General features: G+C 45.7%; 2 protein-coding genes across 5 annotated transcripts in view; one reads left to right on the forward strand and one right to left on the reverse strand.

The window, feature by feature from the left end:
• Window positions 1-19,195, forward strand: part of LOC104667537 (protein PMS2CL-like) — a 1,213,215-nt gene that overhangs the window by 640,234 nt on the left and 553,786 nt on the right. The gene's annotated exons all lie outside the window — the stretch shown is intronic.
• RNF216 (ring finger protein 216) overlaps window positions 1-19,195 on the reverse strand; it is a 158,903-nt gene that overhangs the window by 21,009 nt on the left and 118,699 nt on the right. For all 4 annotated transcript variants that reach the window (XM_030932194.1, XM_030932192.1, XM_030932193.1 and 1 more), the window contains 2 exons: window positions 13,888-13,985; window positions 3,423-3,645 (listed from right to left, as the gene is read on the reverse strand). In XM_030932194.1, coding sequence (XP_030788054.1) covers window positions 3,423-3,645; window positions 13,888-13,985 — 321 coding nt within the window. The remainder of the gene's footprint in view (window positions 1-3,422; window positions 3,646-13,887; window positions 13,986-19,195) is intronic.

Here is a 19,195-nt window from a genome sequence, read left to right on the forward strand (position 1 = left end):
TTCACCTCTGTACTTACACACAGAGGAAAAATACACTTCTGTTTTTCTCTTTTTTTGAGATCCAAAGTGCTGGGATTACAGGTATGAGCCACCACACGCGGCCCCACTTTTTTTTTTTGACAGAGAGTCTCACACTGTCACCCAGGCTGGAGTATAGTGGCACAATCTCAGCTCATTGCAATCCCTGCCTCCTGGGTTCAAGCAATTCTGTCTTAGCCTCCTGAGTAGCTGGTATTACAGGTGTGCAGCACCATGCCCGGCTAATTTTTACATTTTTAGTAGAGACAGGTTTCACCATATTGGTCAGGCTGATCTCGAACTCCTGACCTCAGGTAATCCACCCGCCTCAGCTTCCCAAAGTGCTGGGATTACAGGCATGAGACACTGCGCCTAGCTTTAATTTTTTTGTTTTAAATGAAATGGGGTCTCGCTATGTTAACCAGGCTTGTCTTGAATTCCTGGGCTCCCGCGATCTGCCCAACTTGGCCTCCAAAAGTGCTGGCATCATAGGTATGAGCCACTGTGCCTGACCCTTTCCCCCAGTTTTTCATGTATCCCTAATCTTTGTTTATGATGTCATTTGCCACTGAGAATTTATGGTTTCTTAGTCTGGCCTTGATGTAATGCTTCTCTTGATGTAATGCAAGAAATCTTCTCTTCTCCAAGATTACAGAAGCCATTCCCTTCATGCTGCCCTCTCTCTCTCCATGTAGCAGCTAGAGTGACCTTGGAAACATAGCCCCCTACAATGCCCTGAAATGGCTCTAATCACACTCCAGACCTGAGGCTGGCCTCTGGGCCAACCGCTGTCACGTCCCTGTGGCTCTCCACCTACAAACCTCACCCGCTTTCTATCTGATCCCCAAACAGGCCCTATGTGTTTGATTTCCTTGCCAGTCTTGCTCCTCCTCTAGGTTTCACTGCAAATCACTCTGGCCCCCATCTCTTTAAAAGCTGGCCTCCCTCCTCCCACCCGACCATTCTCTACTGCATCACCTGTTCTTCTGACATGGCATTAAATACTCCACAGATTCTTGTAGATTGTATTAGACCGTAAGTCCCATGAGGACAGGGGCTTTTCTGTTCAGACTAGTTCTGGCAACACTGCACAATTAAGAATTAACAGATAAAGGCTAGGCGCAGTAATCCCAGCACTCTGGGAGGCCGAGGCAGGTGGATCACGAGGTCAGGAGTTTGAGACCAGCCTGGCCAACATGATAAAACCCTGTCTTTACTAAAAATACAAAAATTATCTGGGCGTGGTGGTGTGTGCCTGCAATCCCAGCTACTCAGGAGGCTGAGGCAGGAGAATTGCTTGAACCCAGAAGGTGGAGGTTGCAGTGAGCCAAGATCGCGCCACTGCACTACAGCCTGGGCGACAGAGCAAGATATCATCTCAAAAAAAAAAAAAAAAAAAAGGAATTAACAGATAAATACACCTATCATTTCTCCAGTGATTTTAATGGCATTTAAAAAATCACACATTAATTTCTGTTTCTGGTCTCTATCTTGTCCCTTTGATCTATCTGCCTATTATTATGTTCACCTACATGTATTAATAGCTTTACAGTAAAAAGTAGTTTCATTTTCAAAATAAGTCAGTTTTTAAAAATCCTACTGAATTTAGATGTGAATTGCATTAAATTTCTAGGTGACTTTGGATAGAGGTGATCTCTCTGTAATACTGAATGTTTTCTTAGAGAACAGGAATGTTTCTCCACTAAACACTACTGAGGCCCTCTTCACTCTTCCCAGGGAAAGCTGAGAAGTGCCATGTGTCACCAGGCCTGCCTCCTAGTGGCCTTGGTCCGCTTGCTCCAGGTCAGCAGGGAGCTCACTGTCACATACAATTGCCTTTTGGTAAAGATGTCTTCTTGTATTATGACATTATTCTGACCAGGTGTGGTGGCTCATGTCTGTAATCCCAGCACTTTGGGAGGCCGAGGCAGGTGGATCATCTGAGTTCTGGAGTTCGAGACCAGTCTGGCCAACACGGTGAAACCCCGTCTCTACTGAAAATACAAACATTAGCCAGGTGTGGTGGCATGTGCCTGTAGTCCCAGCTACTTGGGAGGTTGAGGCAGGAGAATCAGGAATCATTTGAACCCGGGAGGTGGAGGTTGCAGTGAGCTAAGATCACACCTTTGCACTGCAGCCTAGGTGACAGAGCAAGACTCTGTCTCAACAACAACAAAAAAAAATCGTTATTCTTACAGATCAGCTTTGAACAGCGCTTGTTTCTAGTTTAAAATAATTTTAAGAATTGATATATATTTTTTTGAGACAGACTCTTGCTCTGTTGCCCAGGCTGCAGTGCAGTGGCATAATCTTGGCTCACTGCAAGCTCTACCTCCCCAGTTAAAAGTGATTCTCGTGCCTCAGCCTTGTGAGTAGCTGAGATTACAGGGGCGTGCCACCATGCTTGGCTAATTTTTGTATTTTTAGTAGAGACAGGGCTTTGCCATGTTGGTCAGGCTGGTCTTGAACTCCGACATCAGGTGATCCACCCACCTCGGCCTCCCCAAAGTGCTGAGATTATGGACACGAGCTACTGCGCCCAGCCAAGTTTTCCTTTCTTTACATATAAAACACTTATAAATAAAAGTACTTAGAACAGTGTCTGACACATGGTAGGTGCCCAATAAACATTAGCTATGACTGTCTCCAGTATCTATCATACCTTTTACTCTCTTAGCTAAGTGCACTGACTAGCAGTTTCAGAACATAGGATTGCTGATTGATAATGTTATACTTGACTTTATTTTATTACTAAATGCATGCTAACATCTGTATTGAAATTTGGGGTCTAAAAATATTATTAAGGAATCATCTTTGTAATACTGTATTTTTAAAGCTTAAATCAAGAAGAAATATTTGATTTCTTAAATGTCTTTTCACCATCTACAGATACCATATAATGATTTACGTTAATAGAGGTTGTTAATATTAAACCATCATTGCATTTCTGGAACAAACTCACTTGGTCATGCTTTCTATTTGCTAATATTTTATTCAGATAATTTAAAATCTAGATTATATGTAAGTCTCATAAGAACATCTATAGTTTTATTTGTTAGGGCTATCTCCATCAGGCTTTGGAATCAGTGTTATGCTGGCTTTGAACAGATACATGTATAAGTTTCCTTACTTTGCTCTGGAATATTTCAGAGGGCATAGAATAATTTTATTTCCTGAAGAATTAAAAGAATTTGCCTATAAAACTGTTAGGGCCTGTTGCTTTGAGCAGCATGAGGAGTAGCTGATAATTACTTTCTCAAATTTTTTCTTTGGTTATCAGTCTATGTAATTTCCTATATTCTTCTCCTAAGTCAAATTTTGTTATGTATATTCAAAATATTTGTCATAAAAATATATTTCTATTTTCTCCCTATAAAGCAATAGGCAGCCATGTGTCTACTTACAGTGGGATCAGTCCAGAGAGAGCATCTTGAACACTCTTGGCAAGGGGCTCCTGGGGAGCGGGGATGTTGGCAGAAATGGTCATATCCATTGATAGAAACTCGACAGAGGTAGCACATCTGGGCACCACAGCGGCAAGACATGCGGTTGCAGCCTTCAGATTTGATGAGGCCAGTTCCACACTTGTGGCATTTTCTAATGCGGGCAGCAGTCATTTTTTCTTCACTGAAATAAGAAAACATAATTTGGAGCTGGGAGGGATGACGAGGAGGAAAAAAATATGGCCGTTAAACATTTATTTTTTCCACATAAAATGATCACTTATGCCTTTTTGTGACATTAAACAGTGAAAAGAGCCTAGGTTTTGGAGTCTGAGAACTGCTTCAAAGTTTTAATTCTATGATCTTTGCTAAATTATTCACCTGCATGGAGACTCAGTTTCCTCATTTTTAAACTGTGAAAACACAACTTTCTCCTGGTGTTTTGAGGATTACAGACGAAATATAAATCACCCTGGCATAGTGCCTAGTAATTGGCATTTAGAAAAGGACTGCTCTATTTGTTATAGGAATCCCTGTAGGCTTAAAATGGAGAGAAAAAGCTGAGCATGGTGGTGCATGCTCAGTTCCGGTGTAATCCCAGAACTTTGAGAGGCCAAAGCAGGAAGATCGTTTGAGCTCAGGGGTTTGACACCAGCCTGACCAACATAGTGAAACCCTGTCTCTACTAAAAATACAAAAATTAGCCAGGTGTGGTGGTGCACACCTGTAATCCCACCTACTTGGGAGGTTGAGGCAGGAGAATTGCTTAAACCTGGGAGGTGAAGGCTACAGTGAAGTGAGACTGTGTCACCACTGCATCCCAGCTTGTGTAACAGAGCGAGACTCCATCTAAAAAAATAAAACAAAACAAAAAACACCACACACACACACACACACACACATTGTCAAGGAGACAAAATTTAGATAACATGCATTTAGTACTATTACCTATGAGTCACCTTAGTAGTACATCTGTTTATGATTTTAGTTACTCAGCAACTGTGAAGACACTACTCAATGTTCTACGACTCAAGGTTCTACTTTTCTTTTTTTTTTGGGACGGAGTCTTGCTCTGTTGTCCAGACTGGGGTGCAGTGGCTCCATCTCAGCTCACTGCAACCTCTGCGCCTCCCCAGGTTCAAGAGATTCTCCCACCTCGGTGTCCCAAGTAGCTGGGATTACAGGCACCCACCACCATGCCCGGCTAATTTTTATTTATTTTTAGTAGAAATGGGGTTTCACCATGTTGGCCAGGCTGGTCTGGAACTCCCGACCTCAGGTGATCCACCTGCCTTGGCATCCCAAAGTGCTGGGATTACAGGCGTGAGCCACTGTGCCTGGTCGATTTTTTAAATTTTTTTTTGAGACTCACTGCAACCTCCATCTCCTGGGTTCAAGCAATTCTCATGTCTCAGCTTCCCAAGTAGCTGGGATCACAGGTGCGTGCCACCACACCACCACACCTGGCTAATTTAATGCCCAGCTAATTTGTGTATTTTTAGTAGAGATGAGGTTTCACCATGTTGGCCATGCTGGTCTCAAACTCCTGACCTCAAGTGATCCGCCTGCTTCGGCCTCCCAAAGTGCTGAGATTACAAGTGTGAGCCACTGCGCCCGGCTAGACTCAAAGTTCTTTTTTTTTTTTTTTTTTTTTTTGAGACGGAGTCTCGCTCTGTTGCCCAGGCTGGAGTGCAGTGGCTGGATCTCAGCTCACTGCAAGCTTCGCCTCCCGGGTTTACGCCATTCTCCTGCCTCAGCCTCCCGAGTAGCTGGGACTACAGGCGCCCGCCACCTCGCCCGGCTAGTTTTTTGTATTTTTTAGTAGAGACGGGGTTTCACCATGTTAGCCAGGATGGTCTCGATCTCCTGACCTCGTGATCCGCCCGTCTCGGCCTCCCAAAGTGCTGGGATTACAGGCTTGAGCCACCGCGCCCGGCCGACTCAAAGTTCTAATGAAAAACTTTTCAATTTGAAAAGCTATGTGCCCAAACACAACTGCAATTTTCTACAGCACAAACCTCCTTTGTAAGAGCACCCTGAGACTGAGGTGTGGCTTTAAGCTGTGGCACTCCAGCTGCCTGGGGCTGTCTGACTTTCCCTGGGAAGCTGCTCAGGGAGAGAAGAGGCTGTAAAAAAAATTAAGGTTACAGTCTTTTCACGAAGACTTGGAAAGACGGTCTACTTGCTTGCTCATCCTGGCAGTGACATGAAATAATAATGGGTATGGAGGGAGAAGAAAAGCCTCCCCTAAAATGGAAAGAGGAATACATAAAGCATGCCTGCAACTCAACATTGCTGAAATGTTCAAATAGCTATTCAACACTGCACATTTACTCAATTGCTTCTGCATTTTTAAATGTACTACTGGATAGGGCCAGCATGGAGTGTTGTTATGGGATGCGGTGACTACCTAGCCAGTAATATAAAAGTGAACACTGAAACGGGGGAAAAATCATGGTTGATTCCTTCAGAGAAAAGGTGGTTTGGCAACTAGATGCTCAACCAGGCAGGAAACAGCCTCGCAGGATGTGCTCCTGGGGCAGGACAGGAAGAGAAGCCGGAGCTGTGACTGTGGTTTCTGACTTTGCGCTCACACAGGAAGGCTCAGGGCCTCTTCCACGCAGTCAGCGACAGCCTGCACTCCTGTAGTTATCTGCGCTCACCACCAGCCAGTGTGTGGGTAACTCCTCTCTGGGAGCCATGCCCTTCAGATCTCAGCCCATCCCCTTCGTGAGTGTGAGGACGCATGTGTGTATGCATTGTTTTGTTGTGGTAAAATGCACATAAAATTGACTTTTTAAACCATTCTAACATATGCAATTCAGGGATATTTTGAGTATTCGTGATGTTATACAATCAATATCACCATCTAGTTTCAAGAGACTTTTAAAACCCCAAAAGGAAACCCTGTACCCATTAAGCAGGCATTCCCCATTCCTCCCCGCCCTGCAGCCCACAACTTGCTTTTGGGCTCTATAGATTGCCATTCTGAGGCTAGGCAAATACCCATATACCTCTGATATTTCATAGGAATGGAAATCATACATGTGCTTTTGTGCCTGTCTTCTTTCTTTTTTATTTTTTTTATTTTTATTTTTTTGAGACGGAGTCTCGCTCTGTCACCCAGGCTGGAGTGCAGTGGCCGGATCTCAGTTCACTGCAAGCTCCGCCTCCTGGGTTTACGCCATTCTCCTGCCTCAGCCTCCCGAGTAGCTGGGACTACAGGCGCCCGCCACCTCACCCGGCTAGTTTTTTGTATTTTTTTTAGTAGAGACGGGGTTTCACCATGTTAGCCAGGACGGTCTCGATCTCCTGACCTCGTGATCCGCCCGCCTCGGCCTCCCGAAGTGCTGGGATTACAGGTTTGAGCCACCGCGCCCGGCCTGTGCCTGTCTTCTTTCATTTAGGGTGTATGAATATATCACATTTGTTTATTCATCAGTTGATGGATTATTTTTGCTTTTTGGCTATTGTGAATTGTGGTTAAATGAACATTCTTGCACAAATTTTGTATAGACACTTGTTTTCACTCATGTTGGGTGAGTACCTGAGAGTGGAACTGCTGGGTCATGTGGTAATTCTATGTTTAACTTATTGGGGAAAGCCAACTGTTAACTATGGTGGCTGTACTATTTTCTACTCCCACCTCAATGTACACTGGTGTCATTTCTTCTATACCCCTGTCAACATTTGTTTTTTTCCACTGTTTTCATTATAGTCATCCTAATAGGTGTGAAGTGATCTTACCATAGTTTGATTTGTATTTTCGTAATGACTAATGAAGTTCAGCATGCTTTCATGTGTTTGTTGGTCATTCGTACATCTTTTTGGAGAAATACCAATTTACATTGTTTGCCCATGTTTTGTTTTTTGTTTTTTGTTTTTTTTTTTGAGATGGAGTCTCACTCTGTCGCCCAGGCTGGAGTGCAGTGGCCGGATCTCAGCTCACTGCAAGCTCCGCCTCCCGGGTTCACGCCATTCTCCTGCCTCAGCCTCCCGAGTAGCTGGGATTACAGGCGCCCGCCACCTCGCCCGGCTAGTTTTTTTTGTATTTTTTAGTAGAGACGGGGTGTCACCGGGTTAGCCAGGATGGTCTCGATCACCTGACCTCGTGATCCGCCCATCTCGGCCTCCCAAAGTGCTGGGATTACAGGCTTGAGCCACCGCGCCCGGCCAGCCCATGTTTTTTTTGAGACAGAGTCTTACTTTGTCATCCAGGCTGGAGTGTAGTAGTATAGTCTCAGCTCACTGCAACTTCCGCCTCCTGGGCTCCAGTGATTTCCCACCTCAGCCTCCTGAGTAGCTGGGAATACAGGTTAACGCCACCATGCTGTTATTTTTAAATTTTTTTGTAGAGACTGGGTTTCTCCATGTTGTCTAGGCTGGTCTTAAACTCCTGGGCTTAAGCTGTCTGCTTGACCTTGGCTTCTCAAAGTGTTAGGATTACATGTGTGAGCCACTGTGCCTGGCTGTTTGACTATTTTCTTCTTCTTTTTTTTTTGAGATGGAGTCTTGCTCTGTTGCCCAGGCTAGAGTGCAGTGGCGTGATCTTAGCTCACTGCAACCTCCATTTCCCAGGTTCAAGCGATTCTCCAGCCTCAGCCTCCCGAGTAGATGGAACTACAGGCATGCACCAGAACACCTGGCTAATTTTTGCATTTTTAGTAGAGATGGGGTTTCACCATATTGGCCAGGCTGATCTCGAACTCCTGATCTCGTGATCCACCCGCCTCAGCCTCCCAAAGTACTGGGATTACAGGCATGAGCCACCATGCCTGGCCTGTTTGCCTATTTTCTGATTGGGTTGTTCCCTTACTGCTTTCAAGATTTTCTATGTCTCTGGCTTTGAACAGTTTGACTCTGATGTGTCGTGGTGTGGACTTCTTTTGAGTTCATCCTACTTGGAATTCATTCAGCTTCTTGGATATATAGATTCTTGTTCTTCATCAGATTTAGGAAGTTTTCAGCCATTATTTCTTCAATATTCTTTCTGTTCATTTTGCTCTCTGTTCTCCTTTGGGCTTCCCCTTAATGTGAATATTGGTATGTCTGATGATGTTCTATAGGTCCCTCAGGCTCTATTCACTTTTCTTCATTCATTTTTCTTTCTGCTCCTCCTCCAATTGTATAATTTCAACAGCTGTATCTTCAAGATCTCTGATTCTTCGGCCTGCTCAAATCTGCTTCTGAATTCCTCTAATGGAATTCAGCTCAGCTATTGTAATTTTGGGGTACAATATTTGTTGGTTTCTTAATTTTTTTTTTTTGAGATGGAGTCTTGCTCTGTCGCCAGGCTGGTGTGCAGTGGCGCAATCTCAGCTCACTGCAACCTCCACCTCCCGGGTTCAAACGATTCTCCTGCCTCAGCCTCCCAAGTAGCTGGGACTACAGGCATCCACCACCTCACCCAGTTAATTTTTGTGTTTTCAGTAGAGATGGGTTTCACCATGTTGGCCAGCTTGGTCTTGAACTCCTGACCTCAAGTGATCCGCCCATCTCGGCCTCCCAGAGTGCTGGGATTACAGGCGTGAGCCACTGCACCTGGCCAGTTTCTTAATTTCTATCTATACTCTCTACTTGTTCATACACTGTGCTCCTTTCGTTTCCTTTCGTTCTTTGCTCATGGTTTCACCTGGCTTTCTGAGCATATCTAAGACAGTTGATTCAAAGCATTTGTCTAGTACGCCCAATGTGTCCTCAGAGATGGTTTCTATCAACTACTTTTTTCCCTGTGAATGGGCCATACTTTCCTGTTTGCTTTATAAATTATTGTTGAAAACTGGATATTTTGAATATTATACTATGAGAAGAGCCTAGAAATCAGGTTGCTTTTTGTAAGGTTTGTGATTGTTTAGTGACTTTTAAAAGTTATTTTTGTAAATTAGCCAGGCATGGTGGTACATGCTTATAATCCCAGCTACTCGGGAGGCTGAGGCATGAGAATCGCTTGAGGCCAGAGGCGGAGGTTGCAGTGAGTTGAGATCTCACCACTGCCACTGCACTCCAGCCTGGAGAAAAAAAATAAAATAAAAATAAAAAGCGGGGCCAGGCGTGGTGGCTCATGTCTGTAATCCCAGCACTTTGGGAGGCAGAGGAGGGTAGATCATGAGGTCTGAAGATCGAGACCATCCTGGCTACCATGGTGAAACCCCATCTCTACTAAAAATGCAAAAAATTAGTCGGGTGTGGTGGCACACATCTGTAGTCCCAGCTACTCGGGAGGCTGAGGCATGAACCCGGGAAGTGGAGCTTGCAGTGAGCCGAGATAGCGCCACTGCACTCCAGTCTGGGTGACAGAGCAAGACTCCATCTCAAAAAGAAAAAAAAAAAAAAAAAAAACACAGGGGACAGAAGAACAAGTTAAATAATACCATGGGAAACCAGCCAACTCTAGAAGACATTCTACAGGCCAATTACCCTTTCTTTTTTCAGTAAGTGAATGGCATAACACAGTGTGTTGGGAAGAGAGAGTATCCTCATTAAAAGAGACTTAAGAGAAATAATTATCAAATGCAATCAATCTCGTTTGATCCTAACCTGAACAAACTAACTGCAGTACACATGTAAAGCTAATTTGAGGCCGGGCGCGGTGGCTCAAGTCTGTAATCCCAGCACTTTGGGAGGCCGAGAAGGGCGGATCACGAGGTCAGGAGATTGAGACCATCCTGGCTAACACGGTGAAACCCCGTCTCTACTAAAAATACAAAAAAAAAACTAGCCGGGTGAGGTGGCGGGCACCAGTAGTCCCAGCTACTCGGGAGGCTGAGGCAGGAGAATGGCGTAAACCCGGGAGGCGGAGCTTGCAGTGAGCTGAGATCCGGCCACTGCACTCCAGCCCGGGCGACAGAGCGAGACTCCGTCTCAAAAAAAAAAAAAAAAAAAAAAAAAAAAAAAAAAAAAAAAAGCTAATTTGAGATAATTAGCAGAACTGTGAAGTTAGTATGAGATATCAAAGACTTAAAATTTTAATTTTAGTATTGTTAGTGGTCATAAAGGTAAGCGCTATTGAAGAAAAAAAGTTTTTATGGGAGAAATGACATGCTGCCAGGGATTTGGATTTGCTTGAAAGTACTATAGCAGTTTAAAAATAAGAAAGGGACTGCCAGGCGGGCACGGTGGCTCACACCTGTAATCCCAGCACTTTGGGAGACTGAGGCGGTGGGATCACTTGAGGTCAGGAATCGAGACCAGCCTGGCCAACCATGGCCAACAAGGTAAAACCCTGTCTCTACTAAAAATTCAAAAATCAGCTGGGCGTGGTGGCAGGCGCCTGTAATCCCAGCTACTCGGGAGGCTGAGGCAGGAGAATCGCTCGAACCCGGGAGGCGGAGGTCGCAGTGAGCCAAGGCACTCCAACCTAGTTGACAGAGGGAGACTCCGTCTAAAAAAAAAAAGAAGAAAAAAAGAGAGGGAGGGAGGATCACTCAAGCTTAGGGGGGTCAAGGCTGAGGTGAGCTGTGATTGTGCCAATGCATTCCAGCCTGGATGACAGAATAAGACTCTGTCTCAATAGGGGAAAAAAAAGTTTTGACATTTGGCAGGACTCTGTGGCTCTTTGGTCCCAGTGGGGCTGTATGATAAAGCAAGTTGAAGGCCCTGGAGCATCCTCTCTCTAAAGAAAGCACACCATCAGATTCCTTTGGGCATCTTCAAGACTGGCACCACCATCAAAGACTTGTAAGATGCAGAGGCGATGATTCTCTCACGTCTCTTTTTACTTCTCATTTGGCTTGCACAGAAGAATGGCTCTTGGAGGACAGTGTATTACTCTAAGCCTCAAAAGATGGCGACTAGATGTGGCTGCTGTTCCAGATGTCGTTTCTCACCAGAACAAACAAACAGCCCCTGGCAACTGGTATGCCGCGAGTGATTTGGAAAATGCTTTTCCTGTCTGTTCAATAATCAGAGAACACCAGCAGCCAGTGAGGACCTTGATTATCTGTCATCCGATAGGATAACACACTGTTCTACCACTTGAACGACACATGCAGATAGAACCCGGTGAACAGGAAGTAGCAAGTATGGTAGGATGTATTAATATGCTACATGAATGCCAGAAGGTGAGAGAGAGATCCCTTGAATGTAGGAATGTGTAATCCCTATGAAGTCAGGCATGTGTATCATGATATCCCTTCCAAAGCTAGACTCATGATAGAAGCATCCTCTATCACTAAGGAAGAAGCCCAACATTTGGGAGGCTGTTTTTGATTTTTGGAATCAACATATATCACATTTGGATGTTCTGCTCTTATCCACTTACTGCTGATCTAAAAGGCTGCCAGGTTTAAATAGGACCCAGTGATGGGCTATGTGTGGCAGACCAATATGCTGAGCGGAACCCAGTGACAGGAATGGACAGGACAATCAGAATGAAGGCTGTGTGTTATAAGTGATTCTCCTTCCAAGAAACATCTCACAGCCTGCTACTGAGTCCTGGAGTAGTTCAGATGCCTGACCACAGGGCTGCATTCCTTCCTGGAGGCCTGAGGAGAGAGGATCTTTGCTGCTCATTTGGGTTGTTTGCAGAATTCAGTCGTTTGCAGAATTCAGTTGAGATGGTAGGACCAGGATCCTACAGGGTTGGTGGCTCACGCCTGTAAGCTGGGTTGGTGGCTGTCAGCTGAGGGTTGTTCCTAACTTCTACAGGCTGCCTCAATCCTTGGCTCATGGCCACCTTCATCTATCTTCAAAGCCAGCAACGGGGGGTGGTCAAGTCCTTCTTACGCTTGTCTGACTCTTCATCCCATACTAAGGGCTCTCTGCTTTTAAGGATTTGTAATTAGACTAGGTCTACTCGGATAATCCAGGTAACCTTCCCATCTCAAGGTCCTTAACCGTACAACCAAGGGCAAATCACATGGGCTCAGTTGCCTCATCTGTAAGAGAAAGATAATGGTACCCACCTGTGCTGCATACTTGGGAAACTGCCCAAATTGCCATTGCTCACTTCATTTTCTGAGTACCAAACTCCTTCCATATCCATTATATTTAACTGGACATAAAGTCACCCAACTACAGGATACATATGGTGCTTGCTTTGTCCATGTGACAATCTAGACCACTGTGGTACGAGCCGAAGTAAGATATATGTATATAATTACTGTATCACTCACAACATCAAGAAAAGCTGCCTACTTGGCAACTTATCTATTTCCCACTTTCTTTAGGTTTGAGTGTAAATGTGGCCACAATCTAGTTATAATCATGCAGATGAGAACACCACCCTCAGGGAAGGGTAAAGCAGTTAGACAATCTCTCTCTTTTTTCTTTTTAGAGATAGAGTTTCCCTCTGTCGCCCAGGCTGGAGTGCAGAGATGCGATCTTGGCTCACTGCAACCTCTGCCTCCCTGGTTCAAGCAATTCTCTTGCCTCAGCTTCCTGAGTAGCTGGGACTACAAGTGCGTGCCTACCACTTCTGGATAACTTTACTTTTTTATTTTTTGTAGAGATGAGGTTTTGCCATGTTGCCCAGGCTGGTCTCAAATTCGTGAGCTCAAGCGATCCGCCTGCCTTGGCCTCCCAAAATGCCAGGATTACAGGCCTAAGCTACCACGTCTGGCTATGAGACAATCTCTGAATAACATCAGGAGACAGATATGCACCCTCAGCTGCGTGGCAAGTCTAGATTGTTACGAGAGAGAGAGAGATTTCAGTAGTACTTTAGTCATTGCTTTTTTTTTGAGACAGAGTCTCACTCTGTTGCCAGGCTGGAGTGCAGTAGCACAATCTTGGCTCACTGCAACCTCTGCCTCCTGGGTTCAAGTAATTCTCCTGCCTCAGCCTTCCGAGTAGCTGGGATTACAGGCAAGTGCCACCATCCAGCTAATTTTTGTACTTTTAGTAGAGATGGGGTTTCACCATGTTAGCCAGGATGGTCTCGATCTCCTGACCTTGTGATCCACCAGCCTTGGCCTCCCAAAGTGCTGGCATTACAGGCGTGAGCCACAGCACCTGGCCTACATTTTAATAAGTGAGTATCTGTAACGTGCTCAGCCACGTAGAGAGGACTATACAAGTAATGGTTATTATTATCACAGGTGTATCATTTTGTATTCTTGAGGTGGGCAATTCTACTTAGGTCTCAGACCAACAGTATCCTGCAACACAGACATAAGCAACATCAGTGCAGTCTAAGCTAATTAAAACATGCTACTTGCTTATTTAGAAAATAAGGAAAAGGGGGGACCATCATTTATTGAATTCACATGTGCCAGGCATTTATGTTAATTTGTCTACTGAAATAACTCCATGAGGCTGCAGAGATGAGAAAGCAGAGGCTCAGGGGTTAGGTCACTTCCCCAAGATCACTCCAGACTCGGGTGGCTCAAGCGTGTTCTTCCCACAATAGTGTGCCTTCTCTGCCAAAAAGCAGGTTAATGGGGAAGTTGAAAATCAGCCCATAGCCCCTCTGAATTCTGTTACTCACATAGAGGTACGGTACTTGATGTCATCTTTCTCAGCCAGCTCTTCACAGGTGAGGCCATTATGTTCTTTCCAGAGTCCCTGACACTTCCTACAGGTTTCCTGGGGATAAAGGAAAGACACAAAGACAACTCCTGGTGAGTGGACACCACAGAAGTTCCTGTTCAACAAAAGGGATATGAAATGAGCTTTACTTGGCTTGAATTATCTCAGGATGCCTCTCCTTTTCAGGGGGGATACTTCTAAAGACATCTTTTAATAGAAGAGGTGAGAGGTGGCAGGGCCAGGTGACTCACGTCTGTAGTACCAGCACTTTGGGAGCCTGTGGCAGGTCAGGAGTTTGAGACCAGCCTGGGCAACACAGTGAGACCCTGTCCCTTAAAAAAAGAGAAAGAGTTGCGGAAGGAGAGGGGAGTGGTAAGAATCATTAGAAGGATGCACAAGGAAAAATTTCTCTCCCTAGATCAAAAGGAAGTGTTGCTCCCATCACCTAATTTGCATAAGGCTTTCTAAAATGCTCTGGGCCATGTGAAAAAACCAAAGGAGACAGATCTTGGGCAATCGTGGGTTTTTAAAACACAGTAGCACGAGCTGCTTGGAAGGGCCTGTCTGGATCTTGTTAATCTCTTCAAAATCCCTGTGCCCACATGCTGGCATCCAAAACGCACTTCTACTGGATTGAAGAATGGCCTACTTCAGTTCATCAGGGGCTCCTAAGGGAGACTTTCCTCTGCTGCCCATCGCTCATCAGTATGGATGTCACACTTAAAAGTTTCACTTCAGACTGGGCACGGTGGCTCATCCCAGCACTTTGGGAGTCCGAAGTGGGCAGATCACGAGGTCAGGAGATCGAGACCATCCTGGCTAACTGAAATCCCATTTCTGCTATTAAAAAAAAAAAAAAAAAAATGTAGCCGGGCTTGGTGGCGGGCACCTGTAGTCCCAGCTACTCGGGAGGCTGAGGCAGGAGAATGGTGTGAACCCGGGAGACGGAGCTTGCAGTGAGCCGAGATAGCACCACTGCACTCCAGCCTGGGCAAAAGACTGAGAGTCCGTCTCAAAAAAAAAAAAAAGTTTTACTTCATATATAAACATGCATGCTAAATAATCACCACCTTTATTCTAGGATCCTTCATAGTTTATAAAATGCTTTCATATGTCCAGAAACTATCCCACATCAATAAGAATAATTTAAAGAAATGTTAATCCAATGATCACAGACGTAAGTGGAAATTATAACACTAATAAATTATAGTGACAGTGTTGTCAGTTTTAAGTAGGGACCTGACCTAGTCTGGGGAGCCAGTGAAGGCCTGAGGAAGTGAAGCCTGAGATCCAAAAGACGAGTTAACAACAATTAGATGGGGCAGCGAAAAGAGATCAACACTCCAGACAATGGACAGCAAGAGAAGACTCTGGCAGGCAAAGCCGGGCATGTTCAGTTCCTATGGCTGGACTGCAGACAGTGAGAACGGCCCTGGAGGCCTGCAAGCACCTGACCAGGCAAGGCCTTGAAGGGCATGAGAAGCAGTTTGTTCTTCATCCTATGAGCACTAGGAAGCCACCAAAAGGTCCCAAGTATGGAAGTAACAGAATCAGGTATGTCTTTTTTTTTTTTTTTTTTTTTTGAGATGGAGTCTCGCTCTGTCACCCAGGCTGGAGTGCTGTGGCCGGATCTCAGCTCACTGCAAGCTCTGCCTCCTGGGTTTACGCCATTCTCCTGCCTCAGCCTCCCGAGTAGCTGGGACTACAGGCGCCCGCCACCTCGCCCGGCTAGTTTTTTGTAGTTTTTAGTAGAGACGGGGTTTCACCGTGTTAGCCAGGATGGTCTTGATCTCCTGACCTCGTGATCCACCCGTCTCGGCCTCCCAAAGTGCTGGGATTACAGGCTTGAGCCACCGCGCCCGGCCAGGTATGTCTTTTTAAAAAAATCATTCTGGGTGGAAAACACTGGAGGGAGGAAAGAATGAATGTGCAAAAGACAGGAGCTAGTAAAGCCACTCGGGAAAGAGGCCACCAATGCCCAGACCAGGGTGGTGGGCAAGGACAGGAAGACAAGGGGACTGACTTGAGAGCAAGGAAGGAAGTACGACTGGCAGGTGTGGAGATGAGCCGCGGTGCCTGGCCCTTTTGTACATTCTGAATTTTATACTATATGTGTACTATCTAATAAAAAGAATTTAAAAAGGGAGACCAATGGAACAGACTGCTGAGGGAGCTGAGAACCTGATCCTTTTGGTGGGATGTCATAAAAAGGCTCAATCAGGCTGGGCACAGTGGCTCACACCTATAATCCCACACTTTGGGAAGACAAGGCAGGCAAATCATTTGAGGTGAGAAGTTCGAGACCAGCCTAGACAACATGGCGAAACCCCATCTCTACTAAAAATACGAAAATTAGCCAGGCGTGGTGGCTGGTGACTGTAATCCCAGCTACTTGGGAGGCTGAGGCAGGAGAATCACTTGAACCTGGGAGGTGGAGGTTGCAGTGGGCAGGGATCATACCACTGCACTTTAGCCTGGGCAACAGAGCCAGACTCCGTCTCAAAAAAAAAAAAGGCTCAATCAATGGGCTGGGCAGAGAGGAACTGAAGGGACATACTACATTTAAACGCCACTGTTTCTGAGGGATGCGGATGTGCTCTGGTCCCCCACCTGCATCCCATTCAGTAAACAAAGGTGATACATATTAGTGTGCCTAACTATTGCCCACCAAAACATACAGCAGCACAAACCCATTTTTCTAAGACCTTGTGCCTGACTATTGCAGGAAGCTGGAGGATAAACAACAGCTGGAGAATAGATGAGCTGATGTTTGGCTCCTAACCTCTAAAACAATGCCAACCCAGCCCCTTCCAGGAGTAACAGCTTGAAAACAATACATGGCATTTAGATAGTTTTTAGCATTCCTGGCAATTCCGTTATTAATTCATGGGTCTTCTTCATAAGGGAAGAAACCCCATTTTTGAGGTGAGGCACAGGCCCACGAGGGCAAAATGGCCTGGCCAAGCTGGAGCCAGGTGTGTGTGAGGGCCACTGTGAGCCCCTCTGCCCTGCTCACCCTCTACATCACAGCGCTTCTTCTGTAGGTAAACGTCTGGGTTTTCAGCCAGGGCGCTTCTTACTGAAGGGCCCAAGGGCCCCGGGAGAACACAGTTGAAACGTCTTTTGAAAAGACTATGTAGCACTTTGGGAGGCCGAGGCGGAGGGATCACCTGAGGTCAGAAGTTCGAAACCAGCCTGGCCAACACGGTGAAACCCTGTCTCTACTACAAATACAAAAATTAGCCGGGCGTGGTGGCACATGCCTGTAATTCCAGCTGAGGCAATCCCTGTGAGGCTGAGGCAGAAGAATTCCTTGACGCAGGGAGGCAGAGGTTGCAGTGAGCAGAGATCGCACCACTGCACTCCAGCTTGGGCAACAGAGCAAGACTCTGTCTCAAAAAAAAAAAAAAAAAAAAAAAAAAAGACAAGACTATGTAGCTAGATACGAAACCTACAATTAAAGTAAGGCAAGCAAACAGCAGGCTTCGGAGTTTAACACTTGGAGCTCTCTCTGTGAAGTGTCTTTAAAATGTACTCTCTCTTCTAAAAAGTATAAATTTTACTAAACTGTAGTTCCCTCCTCTCAGGCACAGATAGGCTTTGTTCCTAAACTCAACAAATGCTTACGCATATTAGGAAGAAATGCTCTTGAACGTTTTTTCTTTTCTTTATTTTTTTTTGAGTCAGGGTTGCACTCTGTCACCCAGGCTGGAGTGAGATCTCGTTTCACTGCAACCTCCATGTCCTGGGCTCAAGCGATCTCCCACCTCAGCCTCCTGGGTAGCTGGGACTACCAGTGCTCATGCCTGTAATCCCAGCACTTTGGAAAGCCGAGGAAGGTGGATTACCTGACGTCAGGAGTTCAAGACCAGCCTGGGCAACATGGTGAAACCTTGTCTCTACTAAAAATATGAAAATCAGCCAGGCATGGTGGCGGGCGTCTGTAATCCCAGCTACTCCGGAAGCTGAGACAGGAGAATTGCTTGAACCCAGGAGGTGGAGGTTGCAGTGAGCCGAGATCACGCCACTACACTCCAGCCTGGGTGACAGAGCAAGATTCAGTCACAAACAAACAAACAAAAGTGCTGAGATTACAGGCGTGAGCCACTGCGTCCAGCCTCTTGCATGTTTAACATGATAACCACATTCTTCAATCTGTGGTTTACAAGAAAGCCCCAAAAGACCATTTTGGAAGGCAAAGTACACTTTGACAAGTAACCTCAAAACAAGAAGAACAGTGTATCATGGCCATCGAGCAGGACCACACTTTCTATCACCTTGTGCCTTTCTGATTGGGGGAAACCGCGGAGTTTACCATCATCCCAAATACAACAAGCAGGCAGGCAGCTCCCGCCCTCTCAGTGGGGAAGGAGCATGCATGTTGGGTAGTTTGTTAACAAACAGCCGCCAGGCCACGTTCTTCATGTCATCGGGGAGGTTGCTGTTTAAGTTTATGATGCCCTTTTGTCCTCAAAATACATTAAGGTGTTTTGACTGTTCATGAGGTCTTCACTTTACAACAAACACTTCAGTCTTCCTTTATTCATTTTCTGCTGCCTGGATAATGATTAATGAATAAAGCAGAAGATTAAATTCAATTCCAGATGACCTTATCAGGGAGCTGCAATTTCTTCACATAAACACAGCTTTCTCAAGAACCAGTAGACAAATGTATCTGGCCATCACCTCCTCCAAGCCCAGCAAGTGACAATAATCTTGAGACCTTTGGGTCTGTTGGTAAAGAATCCAAAAGAAAATCTGAGCCCACAAGCCAGTCACTGGGTTCTGTGTTTGTTTCCTTGCCTTCCTTGCAAAGCCACCTGGAAGGTGTCCGTCCCTGTGTGCGCTAGATTTCAGTTGCTGACTTCCATCCAGCCTTGTCTCAGAAGCAGAATACAGTACAAACTGCTCCCTTACTTTTAAAATGGTTCCTCCAGTGAAACCTGTCAACTAACTCTCTAGGGGAGAGAAGTCACTGACATGCCACAGGGCATTAGGCTGTGGTCAATCCAGAAGTAGCTTCAGAAATTTCAGCCCTCTGTTCTGTCACCTCAAAAAATGGTGAGACTGGGCTGGGCACGGTGGCTCACACCTGTAATCCCAGCACTTTGGGAGGCCGAGGCGGGTGGATCACCTGAGGTTGGGAGTTCAAGACCAGCCTGACCAACAGGGGAAACCTCATCTCTACTAAAAATACAAAATTAGCCAGGCATGGTGGCGCATGCCTGTAATCCCAGCTACTCAAGAGGCTGAGGCAGAACAGCTTG

The sequence above is a fragment of the Rhinopithecus roxellana genome, chromosome 6 (assembly GCF_007565055.1).
Source record: "Rhinopithecus roxellana isolate Shanxi Qingling chromosome 6, ASM756505v1, whole genome shotgun sequence".
Taxonomy (NCBI): domain Eukaryota; kingdom Metazoa; phylum Chordata; class Mammalia; order Primates; family Cercopithecidae; genus Rhinopithecus; species Rhinopithecus roxellana.